This window comes from Panicum virgatum, chromosome 3N (genome assembly GCF_016808335.1).
Source record: "Panicum virgatum strain AP13 chromosome 3N, P.virgatum_v5, whole genome shotgun sequence".
Taxonomy (NCBI): domain Eukaryota; kingdom Viridiplantae; phylum Streptophyta; class Magnoliopsida; order Poales; family Poaceae; genus Panicum; species Panicum virgatum.
This window is the reverse complement of record NC_053147.1, coordinates 37,517,626-37,535,747: the sequence shown is the minus strand read 5'-3', so window position 1 is coordinate 37,535,747 and position 18,122 is coordinate 37,517,626. Positions and strand designations below refer to the sequence as shown.

Here is an 18,122-nt window from a genome sequence, read left to right as displayed (position 1 = left end):
TGGGGGGTGCGGCAGTTGACCTAGGGTTTTTAGGATATCTGAGGCCTTTGCGTGGGATGCGAGTAGTATATTTACCAAGGTACCCTTTAAAATTTGGTGGATGCAGTATAGAATCTGGTAAATTGTTTGGAGGAGATGGATAGGAGCGTCAATATGCTCTGTAAATTTTTTAGATTGCCGTCGATAGGCCTTTGCACAGGTTCCCTCCATTGAATTTGGCCCACACACCATATACCACTCCCGAAGCATCTTCTTTTCTAATTAACAAATTAAGCCATGTTTGTGAAGTAAATTGTCAGATAAACTATCTTAAATACGTGAATACATTTTACTCATGTATTGGACAACATATATGTACCTGGTAGGAGTTTGAAGAATTTATTAGTAGATTTTGTATTTTATATCATTTAATTGAATTTCTACATCTTGGAAAATAATCCCAAGTAGAAATATATGTACCTTCAAACAGTTTCGAAAAACTTTCAAGAAAATATTTTGTAGCCTCTTATGTTCCACTGCACGCCATGTCTTGAAGATACGACAAAAAAAATTACATTGTCTTCTTTAGACTATTCAAACTCTATCTTCAAATTACCATATATAATTACAATAATATCTTCAAATTTGATCAAAAATTCTAAAAATTGACGTGGTAACATAATTTTGGTTCATCAACTACCCTAAATTAAATTTAAAGTATTTTGGTATAGTTGGAGCATATATTGTTCACAATAGACACATGCCTCACATAGTTTCTAGTAACTCTCAAGTCAAACTTCTAGAGTTAAGTACAACATTACATTTTCGAACTCATATGGAACTCAAACTTGGATAGAACCTTATGCTTATCATACCATTAGAGAATATGAAGTTAGATAACCAATTGTTATAGAAAACTTTGGTTTATCAATTCTCTTTCGGTGCAAGAAAATAAGGCATTTTGAAAACGGGAAGAAACTAGGAACTAGTATGAAAACATATGATATTACATGAAAGGTCATGATTTTATAAAAATTCAAAAAAAATCTCCAAATTGAAGTTTGTATGATCAAGAAGTACCAATTACAAATTATAATTACAGATTAAAAAAAAAGAAGGTGCGGGCAGCAAGCTTTGCGCGCCACGTGGCTCAACGCGCCAGAGTCATCACGCCCGCTCGGGGCTTTGATCCGTGGCGAAGCAGACCAACCAACCGGGTGCTGCCACGTGGTCACGAGATGTCTATTTCGTATATATAAGATGGCATCTTCATTTCAACACCATCATAGTATTAGCTCAACTGGTATTGTTTGCGTCCTCTCAGCTGTTAGGTGGTGATTTCGATTCCTGCTTTGTGCTCCTTTTTTAGTGTATGTTTTTTGAACGGGAGGGAAAATAAAACCTGAAAATAATGAGCAAAAATTATGCCATCAGGGAATGAGAACGTAGTGCAGTGGTAATGCCCCATCTTTACCTCAGCTAGGTCGCGAGTTTGACTCCCTGGGAGCACATGTTTTGTTTTTATTTTCTAGAAATTCAACGACTATTTAATGTGTACTAAAATAAATAATGCGCTAATCAACAACTTGTGCGCTATCAGCCCAGTGGTAAGGCTTCAATGTTTCCTACCGTGAAGGTCTCTGTTCGAGTTTAATTTTTGGCAGTTTTTTTTTTCAATTTTTCAGCTATTTTTAGTTTTATTACTCAGCCACGTGATGTGTACAAATATTATTATAACAAGCCTTGGTATGAAGAAAACCGTGGTCTAGTGGTAGGTGCTGTCCACTCTAAGCCTCATGTGCAGGGTTCGAACCCTGTCTTTTCCGCAATTTTTCACATTTTTATGAATCCTCACCCCCCCCCCCCCCAATTTTCCTTTTCAATTTTCTGTGGCCGAATGGGTTTGCCTCCTTTTTGTAGTGGTATTGCTCCACTGTATTGTCTCCGTGACCCGAGTTCGAAGCTCGCTACACCACATGCCTCCTTTTTGTCCGAATTAAAACACCAGATACTTTAGTATATAAACTGTATAATCAGGTATCACCAAAAAAGAAGATGCAGTGTAGTGGTCAAGTGGGCGCGTTTTATTGTGGAGACTTGGGTTCGATTCCCTTCGTTCCTTAATTTTACCCCCTTTTTTTCTTTTTCTCAGCCATCCATTTTTTCCCCTGCCGCCGCTGGTAGTGGCCATCATTTTTTTTTTGTTTTTTCCCTACCGCCGCGGGGGAAGCAGACTGAGATCACAAAAATGTTGAACTATGATGATATTTTCTATCACTATTGTAGTTAAGTATAATGTTAAATCTGTGACGATTTTTGTATTCACTTTATGATGATATTAGAGGTCTGTCATAGAATCTGGGCCCAAAGTCTAAGCACGAATGGGCTATTAGCATATCTGTGACGTTCTCTGAAAAATGTCACGGGAAATCTGTCACAAATTAAATGATTTCTTGTAGTGAAGTATGCCTTCAACTTTCTCCCTACCCTGAGCTCCACATAAAAGCCTTTCTAGAGGTTGGAGAAAAACAAGGCAACAATTTGCCTTGGTGAGGAACCCAAAAAGCAAAAAGAGAGATCTGAGAGAACAAACTGAGGAGCTAGGCTATGTTTGATTTTAAAAATTCATAAAACCCAAGTTTCTGAGCAAGGGAGACTAAGAAACCTAAAGTTTAAGTCATTCCAAGTTTCAATTACCATGAATCCATGATAAGTATGGTAGACACATAAAAGTTCACAAATCTGGGAGAAGCTTGGAATAACTTGTGTACAGGTTACATCAAAGGAGTTGCATCCACCTTAGTCGTCGCCTCTTTACTCAAGGACGAGCAAAGGCTAAGTGTGGGGGTGTTGTTGACGGTCCTTAAGTCAGAAATAAAGCCGTCAACTCCTGCATCTTTTCATAGCTTTCAAACACCAAAAGTAGTTATAGGGCTTATTTCTAACCATTTCCACGAGTTTTTGTGATTCTTGAATTGCAGGCACCCATACCCAGAATAGAGCAAAAACAGACAAAAGACGCAACACAATTGAACAAAATATCCAACGTTGCGTCACACATGCAAAAGGAGGCCCACAAACCAGACCAAACCGACCAACCAAGCCCTGACACCGACCATTTGACATCAGGACCCACCAAGCAGAGACCCAGATGAAGGCGGTGGCCAGACGCGGCCATAGGGAGTCGGCCGACCCAACATGGAGGTGTTTCCCGGTGAAATTTGGCGGGAAGGCTGATCTTATTCTCCTGATGTCGGTTTGGCATGTTCCCATATTAGAAGATGGCGGGAAACGACCTTTGGAGCTATAAAAGGGGCCTCCACACACCCTCTCAAGGCATTCACATTCCAATCTCATACACTTCAAGGAGGAGAAGTAGTAGTAGTGTTCCACTTGTATTTTTATAGTAGGGAGTGTGCGAGGAGGAGGATCGGAGAAGAGCCGGACTTGTCAGCCTCTCTTCGTGTTCTACCTCGACGGGTACGAATCACTTGAGTAAGTATCCGGAGTTCATCTTCTCTTAAGTTCTTGGTTCAGTATTCTTAAGTTATTCATTCATTTACGGGTTCATTGTATGTTCTTGTAATGTATACTCTGGTAGAGGGCCCTGATAAATATGGGTAACCATGTACGCCGCTAGAGTAGTAATCGAAGGATTAGACGTGGTGTCTAGGCCCTAGATTGCCTTTGTTTGCCTCATACTCTATAATATTGCGGGGTAGACCGTAGGTGGTGACAGCACTGTCGGTCCGCTACGAAGCTGCTTCGTGGTTAGTGCACTCCCCCCTGTCCGGGTACGGCATAGAGCAACAAGCCGGAGGTCCCTAACAGTACCTGGGTCAGACCGGTGCCCGAAGTAAACGAGTGAAAGCCTAAGTCTATCTTACCTTGATCCTTATCTTTAGATAAACCACACTACCCAAAGCTCTCCTACTTCTTGTTCTCCTGGGTTAAGCTAGCCAGAAGGTCATTACACGTCCGTTCCCTGTGGAAATTACGATACCCTGAATACTTCCGAGTAAAGTGCTACAACGGTATCTTCCGTGCGCTTGCGGATTGTTCTGTGAACGTTAAGAAACACCAACAACTATGTGCCCTGTCATCATCCATGGGTGATTCCCCAGCTTCTGCATCAGTAATTTCATCATCAGAACTAAATCCTTCAATTTCTGACGAATCTTCAGAATCAGGAAAAAGTTTAGCATGAGCACTCGGAAAAAGATGGGATGGGCGAAATATGCCTGGAAGAGGAGGACTACTCCTATACACATTCACATCATCCTACTAAAGGAATGAAAAATTGTTAGTGATAAAAACAAGTACTCGATATTACAAATCGACTACTTATCACTTACCTCCTTAGGAGGATTCAACACTGAGTAGGTGTTGAGAAGGTGCGGAACATGTTCCACCTTCTCGAATAGTCATTGTACTCAATGAAGAGCTTCTCCGTTGGAGATCTCTTCCTCTGAACACCGTGACAGATCATTTTCCCCCGATATTCGAAACCAAAAGTTACTCGAGCTTGGAGAGGCTGAATTCTACGCTTCATCTAGTCAAAAGCCACAGCCTCTCCACTTATTCCTTTTTGCTTCAGACTTGCAATCATTTCCAGAAGTTCTGGAATTTGACTCATATCAAGATGCTTCTTCAGCCATTCAGCTCGTTGTACAGGAGGGCAAGCTAGGATGGGTGGAAGGCTGTTTCCATGATTTTTGACTTAAAACCATATTGGATTCCAGTCGATTACCTTTTGTGACAATTTATCAGTGATGTAAACCCTATCCATCCTCTGCCACAGTTGAATCCCTGCCCCACCAACTACATCTAATCTAGCTGAACTTGGCTGGGGCTTAAGATGAAAAAGGTGGCGGAAAAGGTCGAAATGGGGCTCGATGACCAGAAAAGCTTCGCACAAATGTACGAAGATAGATATATGAACAAAAGAATTGGGGGTCAGATGATGACGCTGGATCCCATAATAATATTGGAGTCCAGAAAAGAAGTTAGAACAGGGAAGACCCAACCCTCGCTCAAAATATGGAAGAAATCCAATAATCTCACCTGTATTTTCATACGGACGGGCGTCACCAAGTGTTGGACGCCATTGGATTACTGATTTCGACGGCAGAAAGCCCTGCTTAACTAAGAATTCCACGTCAGATCTGGAACACTTACTTGATTCCCAACCTTCTTCCCGGGTTGGCTCTGCAGCCGCACCCTTCCCCTTGCTTGCTTTTTTGGGGGCCATTCAAAAATCTACGGAGCGCTTCACGCGCATACACTGGCTAAACCCTAAGGCGGAGTTGGGAAGCAAGGAGGAGCAAGAACCTTAGATCCGGAGGGTTGGTGGCAAGAATAGATCTAAGCAGCAAAAGTGAATGACGGCCGGTGGGGTTAAACCTAGTTACCGTTTCATTTTATAATGGCGGTGGCAATATGGTAAAACACCCCAAAAGCCAACAGTCTGTTGCCAATTGCGCAAAATACGGGATTTTCTGAGACATTTTCTTTTTCGAGGATTACATTATGGAAATAGAAAACACTCACATCCCTTGTCAACTACTCGAATCTTCTTTCCTCGTTTGGGATTACATTCCAGAATCAAGGAAAAGTACTCGACACTGTACAACTACTCGATATTACAACTCGAGTACTTTTTCCTAACTACTTTACAACGACTCGGGTCTGCACGCATACTTCTTGGCTTCCTGAGCAAAGCCTGCTGCAGCTAGATCGGCCCGAGGCCGTGACAAAGTACAAACTTGTTATTCCCATCAAGGGAATAATGATACTCGTATTCTAGGAGAAAAGTTTCAAGAGTTTGGAGGCAGATTACAGTAATCACCTCGTAAGTCCTCTTGTAGCATCTTGTGGAGAAATTTCTCCTTCTCTCTAAATACATTGTGACAAGATTAAGTCTCCTTACCAGATATATCAGTTCTTGTGCACCTAGAAATAGGCAACCTCAAGGATATGACACAACAAGACTCAACCAGTCCACAGAGAACCTGCCTCATTGGAATATACAAAGACATGATGTCAAGAATGGAACCAATGAGAGCATGGGAGTGGTAGGATGAGGTAGCAGGGACTTCTCTTGTCACTTGCAAGTTCTCTTCTAGCATCTTTTGCTGGAAATGACTACATAAACTTCAGGAGAACGAGAGCAAGAACACCAAATGCAAGCCATGGCTTTTAAACGATGGTGCTTCTGGTAAACGCCTCTCCCCTCCTTTTATAGCCACAAGGGATGTTACTGGAGTACAACCCGTGATGCTACAGTGGAAGCATTCACGGACGCATTCAAGGATGCAATAATGCAGATTCTCCATATAGTAACATCCCACGTGAGCATATAGTAAAGGGTTGTACATCCCGGATTTTATTTCTGAAGTTATTTCGGGTGCAATCAGTGTGGCGTATCCAATTGTATCATTTTTCTGGGATTTTTTACCCGAAAAAGAGATCTTTTCGGATACCGGATCTGATGAATCCTGCAAATATTCTGAAGAATAAAATCTGATGCCACGTCTTAGATCCTTAATTCCAAATTATTGCTCGGGGGCTACCCACAGGATAAAGAATTTTGATTTAAGGCTCGGGGGCTGCGGGATATGTGCATCAGAGATTTATTTTTTCAATTTTTTTGGAAAATAATGAATGGAAAAGACTGAAGTGACCCTCAGCCTAATTCTACGATTCAACCTAAGGCTCGGGGGCTACTCCATATGGAGTGCGAGTACTTTGCGCACCATATATGATCAAGATTTCGTGGCTTGAGCACCTCACAGCCTCGGAGCAATCGGAAGTACTTGGAGGACTACTCGATGTACCTGAAGGGAGGCCCAGAACCAACTAGAAGGATGAACTGACTACTTGAAGTACTCGAAGATGCCCAGCCAAGTACTCGACGCCAGCAGGACTCGGTTACGAAGAGCTCGGGGGCTTGTCAGACCCGGAGCAGTGGGACTGCTTATAGGCATAGAATGTTCTAGAGTAAGGGATAGATTATGGATGTACCTTACCTCTTTTGTAACTACCCGAATAGGCATAGAACTAGCTGCAGTACAAAGGAAACTACCCGATTGTGTTGTAGTAGGACTCCAACTGTACTCAGCTAGGACTTTCCATGTAACCCTGTCCCCCCGGATATATAAGGGCGGGCAGGGACCCCCTCAAAACACATCAACACCTAAGTCAATACAAACAACCACATAGGACGTAGGGTATTACGCAAACTCGCGGACCAAACCTGTCTAAATCTTTGTGTTCCTTGCACCATCGAGTTCCAGAGCAGTTGATCCCTACCTACAAACCTTATTGCTAAGGGTATCCCTGAGCAGGCTTGGCGGTAAACACCGACACCTGGCGGCGGTGTTGTGCGCAAAGAAGGCCTGCGGGAGACGGCATCACTGCACACGAGGGCGGTGCGCGGGCGGCGCAGTGCGAGCGGTGGCGCGCGCCAAGGCGGCTGCACGCGCGAGAGGTGGAGGTGCGCGGGAGCAGCGGCCACAGGGAAGGGGCGGCACGCAGGGGTAGGGCGGCTAGGGTTGGGGCTGTGAGGTGAGGAAGAAGGGCGTGAGGGGTGTGGGTGCTTGGTGGGCTGGGCTAAGGTGGGCTGCGTGCGCGTGTCTGGGTCACGAGTTGAGGGTTAGAGATAAGCAAATTGGACCGTGGGTCGGGCTAAGATTTGGAGTAGGTTTGGATCAGGATCAGTCTGGGTTCGGTCAATGGGTTAGGCTGGGTCAGGGTTAGAGAGTTAGTAATTGAAATAAAATTTGAAAGGCAGACTTCAAATTAGTTTCCGCACAATTCCTATCTAGCAGAAGAATTAAATCCAATTCAAAATCAAATAAACAAAGTAGATTCAATAAAATCCAAAAAACTCCAAATATAGTCACACTAACAATTTATTTTCTTAATTAAAATTCACACTTTTTCAATTACTAGAAGTTTTAGATGGGTAGAAATCCTACTTAAATGATTTTTTCTACTCACTGCCATAAAATTTTTTGAAATTAATTTTTTTCGACTTTTTAACATTCCAGGAAAATCTGGGATGTTACATTTGGACTCCGCTGTAGCCATTATTTTTTCTCTGAATTAAAATATGAGTAGTATAATAAAAATATGAGATTTTAAATAGTAATTTAAAATGAAAAAACATAATATATGGGAAACACCAAATAAGTACAACAGTTAGTTTTGATATTCAGATTAGTCCACAGTTTAGGAACAAACAAATGCAACATATGGTGCATTAATCTTAATGCAAGGTTAGTTCTTAAAATAGTTCAAATATTTTATTAGACATTGAATAATAAAAATGACTTGTGCACCCACTTCTCAATTCTTTGGAAACAAATTTTATGATGAATCAATATTGTTAATTTGTCGTAAATCTGTGATGTCTGTCGATTATCTTTCATGACGACATAAATTTTGTCATAATTTAGAACAGTAATTGTTTGTGACGATTTTGAGTTGATCTTAGTGACGGACAACTCATTTTCGTCACTAAACTATACTGCTCAATAGAAAACATCACAAAACAAACTGCCGTAATGACGAATAGCCCCAATGTCACGAGGTATTCGTCACAAAAGGTCATATTTGTTGTAGTGTTTTTAGAGGTACTAAGCCTAGCCTATTTAGAGCCCTTTTAAATAGCCTTTTCAATGTTCTTTCAAATAGTCTTTTCAGTGTTCTGTCAAATAGCCTTTGTAGTTTGATAGAAAATAGGCTTTTCAGAATCCTTTAAAGACTAAATTCATTCATGCTTTCGAGGTACATTCACACCTCCACACACCAGTATCAAACTTTCCCCGCCTATATATACTCCTTCATTTCAAGCCCTTACATTCACTGGAGTAACAATGTCTGGAGGGTCGTCAAGCAGGAAGGGTTTTGGCACTGGGAAAGGAAAGGGGGGAGGAAGGGACCCCCGGTAGTGCGGGATGGGCCTCTTGGTCCAGAACTGTGGGTTCACTAGGTGGGTCGATCCCGCTCCAATTAATTTGCATCAGGAGTAAATCGAACATTTGCAGAAGCGTATCTTTGAGGTAGAGGCTGAAGTGAGTGCCGCTGCCCAGGAGGAAGAAGATGGCGACTTCCCAGACAAAACATGCACTATTTCTTATTGCAACTACCCCTGTCACAAGAACAAGGGTCCTCCATCGCCGCCGTCACCACCACTACCACCCCATGCAACGGAAGCATACTATGGAGAAGGTGCAACACAATACACTAGGTGGCCGCACTACTAGAGTACCCTAGTAGCATTCCTATGCTAAATCCAATGTTTCTTCTCTCGTTTCTATCCATTAAAGCACGAAGTTTTCTTTGCTAAGTCTACCCACAAATTTGCCCCCCCCCACCCCCACAGTGATGATGAAACTGATCTGTACCCAACAAAACGTACCTAGAAATCCCTCTACATGAAAATCAATGGCTGTGCAGAACTCCTATCGAGCTTCAACGCGATCCGACGGCCCATGTTATATGGATCCGTGGCTTCAACGCGGCCTCCGCCATCCCACCTCCACCCCGCGCACGCAGCCCTCTCGCGGGCAGGGTTCGAAACCCAGCGGCTCCAAAAATCAAGCGCTGCCTCCTTCCCTCCCGCGCGCCTTCCACGAACTCGGGCTGCGCTCGCGTCCCGCCGACCGAACCCGCCCCGCGCCGCCGCCCCCAGGGCTGCGCTCGCCGCCCGCCAGCCGAACCCGCCCTGCGCCGCCGCCCCCAGGGCTGCGCTAGCCGCCCGCCGGCTAAACCCGCCCTGCACCGCCGCCCCGTCTTGCGGGCTCCGGCTGCCGCCGCCGCCGGGACGCGGGGTCCGCGCGCGCCTCGCCTCCCGCGAACGTGCCCTGCGCCGTCGCCTCGCCCCTGCGGGCTCCGGCCGGAGCTGCCGGAACGTGGGCTCCGACGCGCCTCGCCTCCCGCGAACGCGCCCTGCGCTGCAGCCCCACCCTGCGGGCACCGGCCGCCGCCGCCGGGACCCGCGCAGGGGGGTGCGGGCGCTGGCCACCGCCGCCGGGACATGCGCCGGCTGCGGGCTCGGCCTCCGCCGCCATCTTTTCGGGATTTTCGGAAGTATTTTTGGGGATTTTTCGTTCTTCACGTTGGAGGCCAAATCCCGCGAGATTTGTTTTAGGAAATTGTTGCTAGGACATTTGTGAGCAACTTTGGCTTGATCCTCTCTCAAATGTCTAACGGATTCGGCTTGGATTTGGAGTTTTCCCCAAAACCGAGTTCTTCGTAGGGTTTCGGTTGACTCCAAAATTCGTGATGGATGCTTGAGGTTTCCATGAGATTCTTTGTGGATCTGTTTGTCCTTGGGGCAGTGAATCTATGGCTCAAGTTTTGCTTTGATTCGTTGTGATTTGGGAAAGTAATTTTGATTCCAAGCTTTGCTAGCTCTCATGTTCTTCCCCGTGGACAGGGAGAGCCTCACGGAGGCCAGGTCGGGGGCAATCGGCGCGCTCATCAGCACAATCGTGCTCTACCCGCTCGACACGTGCAGGACCAAGCTCCAAGCCGAGCTCCAGATGCACCAGGGCATGCACAAGTACAGGTACGGCGGACCAACCCCCTTCCCTCGCCTCTCTTCCTTCCATGGCATATTAGTTGTTCTGAAATTACAAGCATGCTGCAATGCTTGCTAGACATTACTCTTAAGGCGATAGAAGGAAAAAACTTTCTGTCAACACTAATGAGGTTGTACCATTTGGAGCAGCCATGCAGGTCAGTTCATGAATCCTTGATTTGTTCACTAAATATAAGATGTTGTCAAATTGCAGGAATAAGTAGCTTAATTTACTATTTGTCGATTTTGATTTTTGTGTATCTGTACCAGTAGGTTCAGATTGCAGATTGAAATGAAGAACATCTGCAGTACTATTTTCAATTGTGATCAAATTTATATTGGCGGTTTTCAGAGTTTAAGACTGGTTGTGTTGGATTCCAGAGAACCGGATTGGTCATTTTGCCCATTTTCTTACCAGCTAGGAGCTAGGTTGCTTCTGCAACATCAGCTATGAAGTCAGTGTTTTTGCAAGAGGTTCAATAGCAGGATAGGTAACCTTTCTATTACTGTGGAACTTCATCGATTCGTTGCTGCGTATTGATTACAAATACCTTTTTTTAGTCTAGGCGAGCTATGAAGTCATTTGGAGCTAATGCTGCCTTATCCCCATGTAATAATTTTACTAAAAGTATTTTTTTCTTGGATGAGTAATCTGATTCTATAGTATCTGGTGCATTTATCTATCTTGATTCAAATAGTTCATTGTAAGAATTTTCTGCTTGGTCAGGCTGGATCTCCATATGATAAGAAACTTTATGTAACGGCCCAGGTTTTTAAATAGCCAACTTAGGGTATTTGGAACCAAATTATGCATTATGTGCTTGAATTGCTTGAAAAAGGATCTTTTTGCAAATATAAAAAGGTTCTATGTGTAATTATGATTTTATGCAAGGCCCTTTCTATAATTATGTTGAATAGGTTGTGTAATTATAGCTTTTGTGGAGGGTGTTTTTGCAAAATTCAGAGCAGTTATTACATGGCAGCAAATTTTACTTTTAAGTCTATGTTTAAAGTGAAAATACATTGAAAAAGACAAAATTCCTGGAATTTAAAATCATTTCCATGTTTTCAAAATTAGCTCTTGAATCTTTGATCAAATAAATTTTTACACAACATCAAAGTTGTAGATCTTGAAAAATTGAACAACTTTCATGTTGGGCACTTTTTTCATTTGAGCTTTAGTTTAAAAGTTATCCTTGTTTTACATTTAGGTCCCTAAAATTTTGGAAATTTGCGTTTAGGTCCCTGTCTTTTTCCCCTCTCTGTTTCTCTGCTTCTCACCGCCGACAGCGCCACGCCGCCCGCCGCCGCTCTGGGCCGCCTCCCCGCGCCACCTCCTGCTTCTCGTGGCTTCCGCGCGTCGCCCAGAAAACTCCCCACCGCCCTTGCCATCGCGCTGGTGCCCCCTCCCTTCGCCACGCCACCCCGACGAGTCCAGGCGGCCGCCACCGCGAACGCCGCCGTGGCGAGCCCGCTGCACCACCCCAGGACGTCAACTCGCGCGCGCCCCAGCCTCTGGAGAACCCCTGCACTCTACTCCGCACGCTATCTCTCCGATTCCCCACTCCGACGCCCCAGAACACCGCCGCCGCTCCGCAGAACGCCGGCGAGCTCACCCTCGCCGCCGAACCCACTCCTCCGTCCTTCCCCGCCCCAAATTAACCCCGCCAGTAGCTTCGAATCGACCCCGCACAGCTCCCCAGCCCCTTCTCTTCCACCCTTGACCACCGGAACCCCCTCGCCGTCGTAGCTGAGCTCCGCCGCCGCCCTGCTCACCGCGGAGCCACTCCTCCGCCACGGCTCGATCCATTTAGACCGCACCAACACCTTTAGCTTGCTTCACTGGTCCTCATCGGCCCGATTTCCTTCGCTTTTGTCCACTGGAGCGCCGTCCCCGCCTTGCAGACCGCCGCCAGACCGCCGTCCACCGTCGAGCCGCCGCCTCCGAGCTCCTCTCCGCACCCCAAGGCCACCCAGAGGTGCTACTTGGACCCCTGTAGCTCCCACGCCTTGTTCCCCTCGCCGCCGTCGCTCGCCGTCGCCGGTAAAGGCCGGTCAAACCCCGCCTCCTCTCTCTGACCAAGGCCAAGGACCGCGTGTTAGAATTTGGAAAAGCCCAGGGGGCTGTCTGCAAACCCCAAGACTCATGTGAATAGTGCACTAAGGACTTGTTTGTAATAGTTTGCTGTGAATTTTGAAATTCAATATCAATTCGTAGAAAATTCGTAAAATAGCAAATTCTGATGTTTTGGAATCCTCTTGAAGAGATCTATGCAGTAGAATCATAATATGTTAGGCTTTTGTTGAAAGTTTTTGCTGTACAAGTTGTTTTGTGTCACTAGCTTAATAAAGACTAGTTATTTAATCTTTTTCTTATCTGATGATTGAAAGCTTGTCTTGCTCTGAAATTTTTATGGTAGTTTACACATGTAACACTAGCTTTGCTATAAAAATTTCATGGTCAGTTCTCTTGTGTAGCTATTTATTTGTTTTAAAACTTTGTTTAGTACACTTTATTTTTGGTAAATAGTTGCTGTTTGTAATAAATCATGATTTTATTTTGGCATGTTCCTTTTGAGTAGCTTAGCTTGTCCAGGAAGTTTAAGCTTCAGTTCATGGCTAGAACAGGAGTTAAAATTGAATCTTGTTAAACGGGTGTCTGTTTTGTTTAATTTATCTGAATTAATTCTGTGTAGGTAAAATCGTGAGAAATTCACAGTAGCTAGATCCTCACTGTGTAGATCTCCTGTTAAATTTTGAGCTTCTACTTTGCTATATTTTAGTCTGTATAATTCAAGCTTGTGCTAGGTGTTGCCTGCATGAATGATTTGTTGTGATTAAATGACTACATGTCTTGGCATGATTTTTACAGAGTAGCTTAGTATGTTAATGTTCTGTTTAGGGTAATTTTGGTAGATTTTATTACTATTTGTACTCTGAGTTGTTGTTTTATTTACAAACCATGACTTAGTGGTATAGTAAATCACCACCACTCATTTTATGAAGTTAGTTAACTTCTTTTGTGCTGTTGATCATAATGCCTTGTGTAGTTAAATTTGTTATTTAACTACTCTATAAATGATTGCCCATGTTTGTTTATAATGTTGTTCTTGCATTGCATATAGACACGACTGCCTTATCGGACAGGACGTACGAGCTGATCCCGGAATCTGACGGAGGTGATCTCGAAGCTCAAGTGAACACTGCGGAACTAACTGAAGCCCCGAACCAAAGTTCGGAAGAGCCTAGCGCTGAAATAGTTAGCAATTACCGAGAAGGCAAGCCCCGGACATAACCTATACTTCAAATTAATTTCATTTACTGTATTATTTTACTTGTGCATTTACAGTTCATAGGAGTTGAATTGAAAACCTAGATGCATGATCCTAGGAACCAATGTACTGAACACTAGACTTGAGTTCGAGTAATTGCTAAGCTTATAGGAACGGTAAAAGTCGAGTGATCGCCTGTCACTCGCGAGCTTTATAGGAATTTCCTGTTTACTTTCTGTTATCAATATAAGGACTACGGACGGGGTTGTGCTCGATATCATGACCTTATGTGATACCCCGTCTGTGTTGATGAACTTGCTAAGGTCGCGGTGTGTGGTAGTGCTGGTTAAGTTTTTGAAAGTACTAGTCACATGCCGTAAATATGGTACGCGGCAAGCCTAGTAGCCGATTGGACCGGGGAGTGGATATACCTCCCACTCTCTCAGTAGGGATAGGTTTTATTTTATGTTGCGCAACACTACGACTTCTAGGGACAAGGTTCGGCCTTGGAGCCCTGTAGTCGGGGAGAGTGGCACTATCCACAAGCCGGAAAGAAAGGTTAACGGTTGTTTGGGAATGACCCGACGGTATTCCAGACGTGTGTGCTAGGTTACCCTTGCAAGGTTGAATTTCGATTCAGAATCGTCCGCCTCTCACGATGAAATGAGACTGCTTGATCTCTTTGCCACACAGAGTAATAAGAGCAACAATATTCTTATTAATCTTGATGTTTGCTTAGAAGTTTCACCATGAATGGTTAGTAGATGCTTACATAGAATGGTTAATCAACTAGAATCTTGCAGCTAAAACTTGAAAGTAAGGACCTACTCTTTATTGCTTTTCAGCAAAGGAGAACCAGAGCCTTACAAAGCCTTGCATAGTCTAGCTAAGGTGGGCTACTTATACCCGTTGTCGGTTAAGTCTTGCTGAGTATTAGAATACTCAGCCTTGCTGTTGAAACCCTTTTTCAGGTATGAGTTTTGAGGATCAGATCGCTAGCTTGACCTATCCTTGCTCGTTGCCTCCTGGCTGGTCCGTAGAATGGGATACGTCTTCGGCCGGCAATGACTATAACGAGTGATACCATGCCTGGGCTAGCCTGGTATCCTTCTTGCGACGTGTTGTAGCCGTCGTGTTTTATCTTCCGCTGTTTTAAACTCTGATTCTACACTTATGTTTTGTATAACTGTTTTACTTAAGTTGGTTTTTGTAATAATCTTTTGAACTGGTTGGTAATCTTTAATATGCCTGTGTTGTAAAAGTGTGGTTGTAATATCTTTGAACTCGCCTTCGTGCGGGGTATGCTTGTTCGATCCGAGAATCGGTGGTTGTATCGGGACGTTACCCGACAGACCAAAAATTGTTCCGTTTGAAGTGTGTTTAAGCTAATGTTGCCTTTATGGTGATGGTTTACGCACTTGAGCCGGGATAATTTAGGCGGTTCTGCCACACTTTACCTTATTGATCTTGGTTTAGGTATGTGCTAACCACATTGTTTGATTTAAGTATTCACTTCCATGTTGCCATAGTTTTTTTGCACTTGATATATTTTATTTATCTTATTGTTCCCTCTTGGCTGGATTATGTCCTTTCGTTTTGCTGATATATGATACCCAAACTGTACAGCATCCAAGTGGAGGGAGGCAAATGTGAATCATGTTGATTATGATCAAAGCCTCATGTCTTTAGGTTGGTTATATTCTCAACTATTCATGCTTGTGGCTTGAACCTCCATTTTCTGACCATTTTCCCATTAACTGTAAAAAAATATCTTAATATTTCTCTTGGACTCTGCCTGTTAACTTCCATTTTTATCGCCGTGGCATTGCTTATAAATCATCAGGGCCAACTATTATATAGTTTTGGGTGATATATTCTCACTATTGCAGGAACTCCTTACAGTCAGCAATCATGCAAGGTTAGTGAATCATTCCCTTACAAGTGGATCAATAAAAAGTGGAAAGAAGGTTTTCATGTAACATCTATGGCCACCGCTGGATATCGCTGGGGCGTGGTCATGTCAAGGAACTCAGGATATTCTAATCAGGTTATATTGATTGCTTGGCCATATGGATTTTTTGTTCCATATGCTTGCCTATTTATATTCCTCTGAGCTTTCCATTAATTGCTTTGTGAATATTTACAAAGTATTTTCTTACTGGAACTGTTAGGTTGTAGAGTTGGATTTCTTGTACCCAAGCAAAGGCATCCAACAAGACATGTTACTAATTATGCAATTTAAGTTCGCAGGTAATTGATCGCATATATATGTTTGACATTTTTATTTAGAAAAATAATGGTTGATATCGTGGGTTCTATTTTTATTTTGTATACTGATCATCTGATGATCTATTTCAGACATACGTGATCATTCATAGCTATTCGGGGGAAAGCATTAGTTTTGTGTTGATGATAGTGCTTTTGGAACATGTGTTTCTTTTGTAATCTGTAGTTTATCCGTGGCATTAGCACGGGCACCTTACTAGTAGTGGAATAAGGCATGTTAGGTTTTGTCCAGAACCTCATTATCCTACTATTCGACACCACCTGACATGCCACTTTCTGTGTTGTCTCTGTTTAGTTATGTAATGTCCTCTATTGCATGTCTTTAATTCCATCAGATTATGTCGACTAATTATACTTTGCTAATTAAATAGAAATAGAAATAATGATCATATTAAGTGCCAAAAGTATACTCAAACATGCAATAATGACAACATATTAAAACTAGAGTACATGATACCTCACCGAATAGTTCAGTACATCACAACACGAGAACAGTCGACAACATAATTAAAACTAAAGTACAACACATCACACCTAATAGTTCATTACATGATAACACGTCAACAGTCGACCAGAATAGTTCAATACTCACTACATTTGCCCAAGGTAAACTCGCATACTACTGCATGCAACGAGGCCACTTCCCCTTTCTCAGAGCATCTGAATTCTCCTCCATTGCGGCTTTGGCACGACGAACACGCTCAAGCTTCCACCCCCTCTCCTCCCTACGCTTAGCTGCCTGCCTCCTTTGCAGTTCTGCCTGCCGTTCCTTTTCCGCTGCCTCCTCCTGGCGTCTCTTCTCCAACCTCTCCTGCCGCTCTGCTTCCCACTTCTTGCACAGCTCCATATACCTCTTGTCCTCCTCCTTGATCTTAGTGTCAATCCATTGCACAAAGTCACAGAGTGGGGAGGGGTCTACAAAACAATCCATAGTTACACAATATTCACACATGATTTCAAATATTATCAAAGTAATTAATACTAAACATAAATTCTCACCATCAACCCAAGGCGGATCTGACGAGGTGTTGGATCGAACGCATAATTGGCACAAACATCCAATATCTCTAATTGTATGTGTCCTCTTCATCTGATTTGGCTACCTTGCAACGATCACCGCAGAAGCACATCGATATAGGAGCTCCACTAGGCAGCGGCAATTGGACAAAAGCATCACCAGTCCGCACCGACAGTTTCTTGGATTTCCCACGCCTAGGCATCCTAGGATGGCATAACATACGTATCAATATGTTGCCTAGGACAATGTTACTATCTACAAAATCATTCCTAAATAACAAAATATGTACATGCAATTAATTAAACACGACAAATTCGCGAGCAGTACGAGTACTACATCCAGATCGGACATCTCATGACAACAATAAACTTTTACTTAAATATTTTTTTTCAAATTTCTACCTAACCTAGCTCACCTACACTCCCTAAAATCTTGCAAATGAACCGGTAGAAGGATTTTTTTGGGCATTACCTTGCTACGAGCGAGGGGATCAATTTCCCCCACTCCCCCCTCCCAAAATGCCAGGTTTTTTTGAATCGGGGAGGGGCGGCGGCCAGCAGGACGGCTGGGCGGCGCTCTGGTCGGGGTGGAAGAAAGGAAAGAAAGGGAGGGTGGGGGAGAAGGGGTGTCACACCCCAAAATTTCAATTTTGGGTTGTGAATATCTTTTCGAATAAAATTATTCTTTTTCTAAATATTTTGAGTATTTTCCAAAATTTTCTGGAAATTATTCTCATTTCCTATAGAGCTAAATTCATTTAATGCAATGTTCTAGAGTCTTTTTCAGGAGATTCAAGTATTTTTATTTGAACTTCTCGTGTCCCAAATTCTCCCTACGACATTCCTTGGAATTTTGGGATTCTTGGAATATATATATTTGGACTAAAAGATTTATAGAGATTTTTTTTAGATTTATTTTAAGCCTAAAAATATAATCTGAGCAGTTGAAATCCTTTATTTATTTTTTCCGAACTTGATTT

General features: G+C 43.4%; 1 protein-coding gene across 15 annotated transcripts; it reads left to right on the top strand.

Annotated features, from left to right (window-relative positions):
* Positions 1-9,809: 9,809 nt before the first annotated feature.
* Positions 9,810-16,474, top strand: LOC120665882 (casein kinase 1-like protein HD16). Of its 15 annotated transcripts, none has more exons than XM_039945597.1 (11): positions 9,851-10,555; positions 10,647-10,725; positions 10,838-10,875; positions 10,986-11,058; positions 11,134-11,177; positions 11,295-11,317; positions 15,290-15,315; positions 15,466-15,528; positions 15,729-15,886; positions 16,011-16,089; positions 16,198-16,474. In XM_039945597.1, the coding sequence occupies exons 5-11, from the start codon at positions 11,160-11,162 to the stop codon at positions 16,215-16,217; spliced, it is 387 nt and encodes a 128-aa protein (XP_039801531.1). In that variant the 5' UTR covers positions 9,851-10,555; positions 10,647-10,725; positions 10,838-10,875; positions 10,986-11,058; positions 11,134-11,159; the 3' UTR covers positions 16,218-16,474. The 15 variants fall into 15 exon arrangements, with proteins under 15 accessions (XP_039801534.1, XP_039801531.1, XP_039801532.1 ...); XM_039945592.1 differs by having other exon boundaries at positions 9,852-10,555; positions 11,129-11,177; XM_039945600.1 differs by having other exon boundaries at positions 9,810-10,555; positions 10,838-11,058; positions 11,129-11,177; positions 15,729-15,757.
* Positions 16,475-18,122: the final 1,648 nt, after the last annotated feature.

Bases quoted from the DNA above. Each gene is read 5' to 3' on its own strand.
- LOC120665882 (XM_039945599.1), top strand. The intron at 15,887-16,010 runs GTTATATTGATT...TGGAACTGTTAG, and splicing joins ACTCAGGATATTCTAATCAG to GTTGTAGAGTTGGATTTCTT. The intron at 16,090-16,197 runs GTAATTGATCGC...GATCTATTTCAG, and splicing joins TATGCAATTTAAGTTCGCAG to ACATACGTGATCATTCATAG.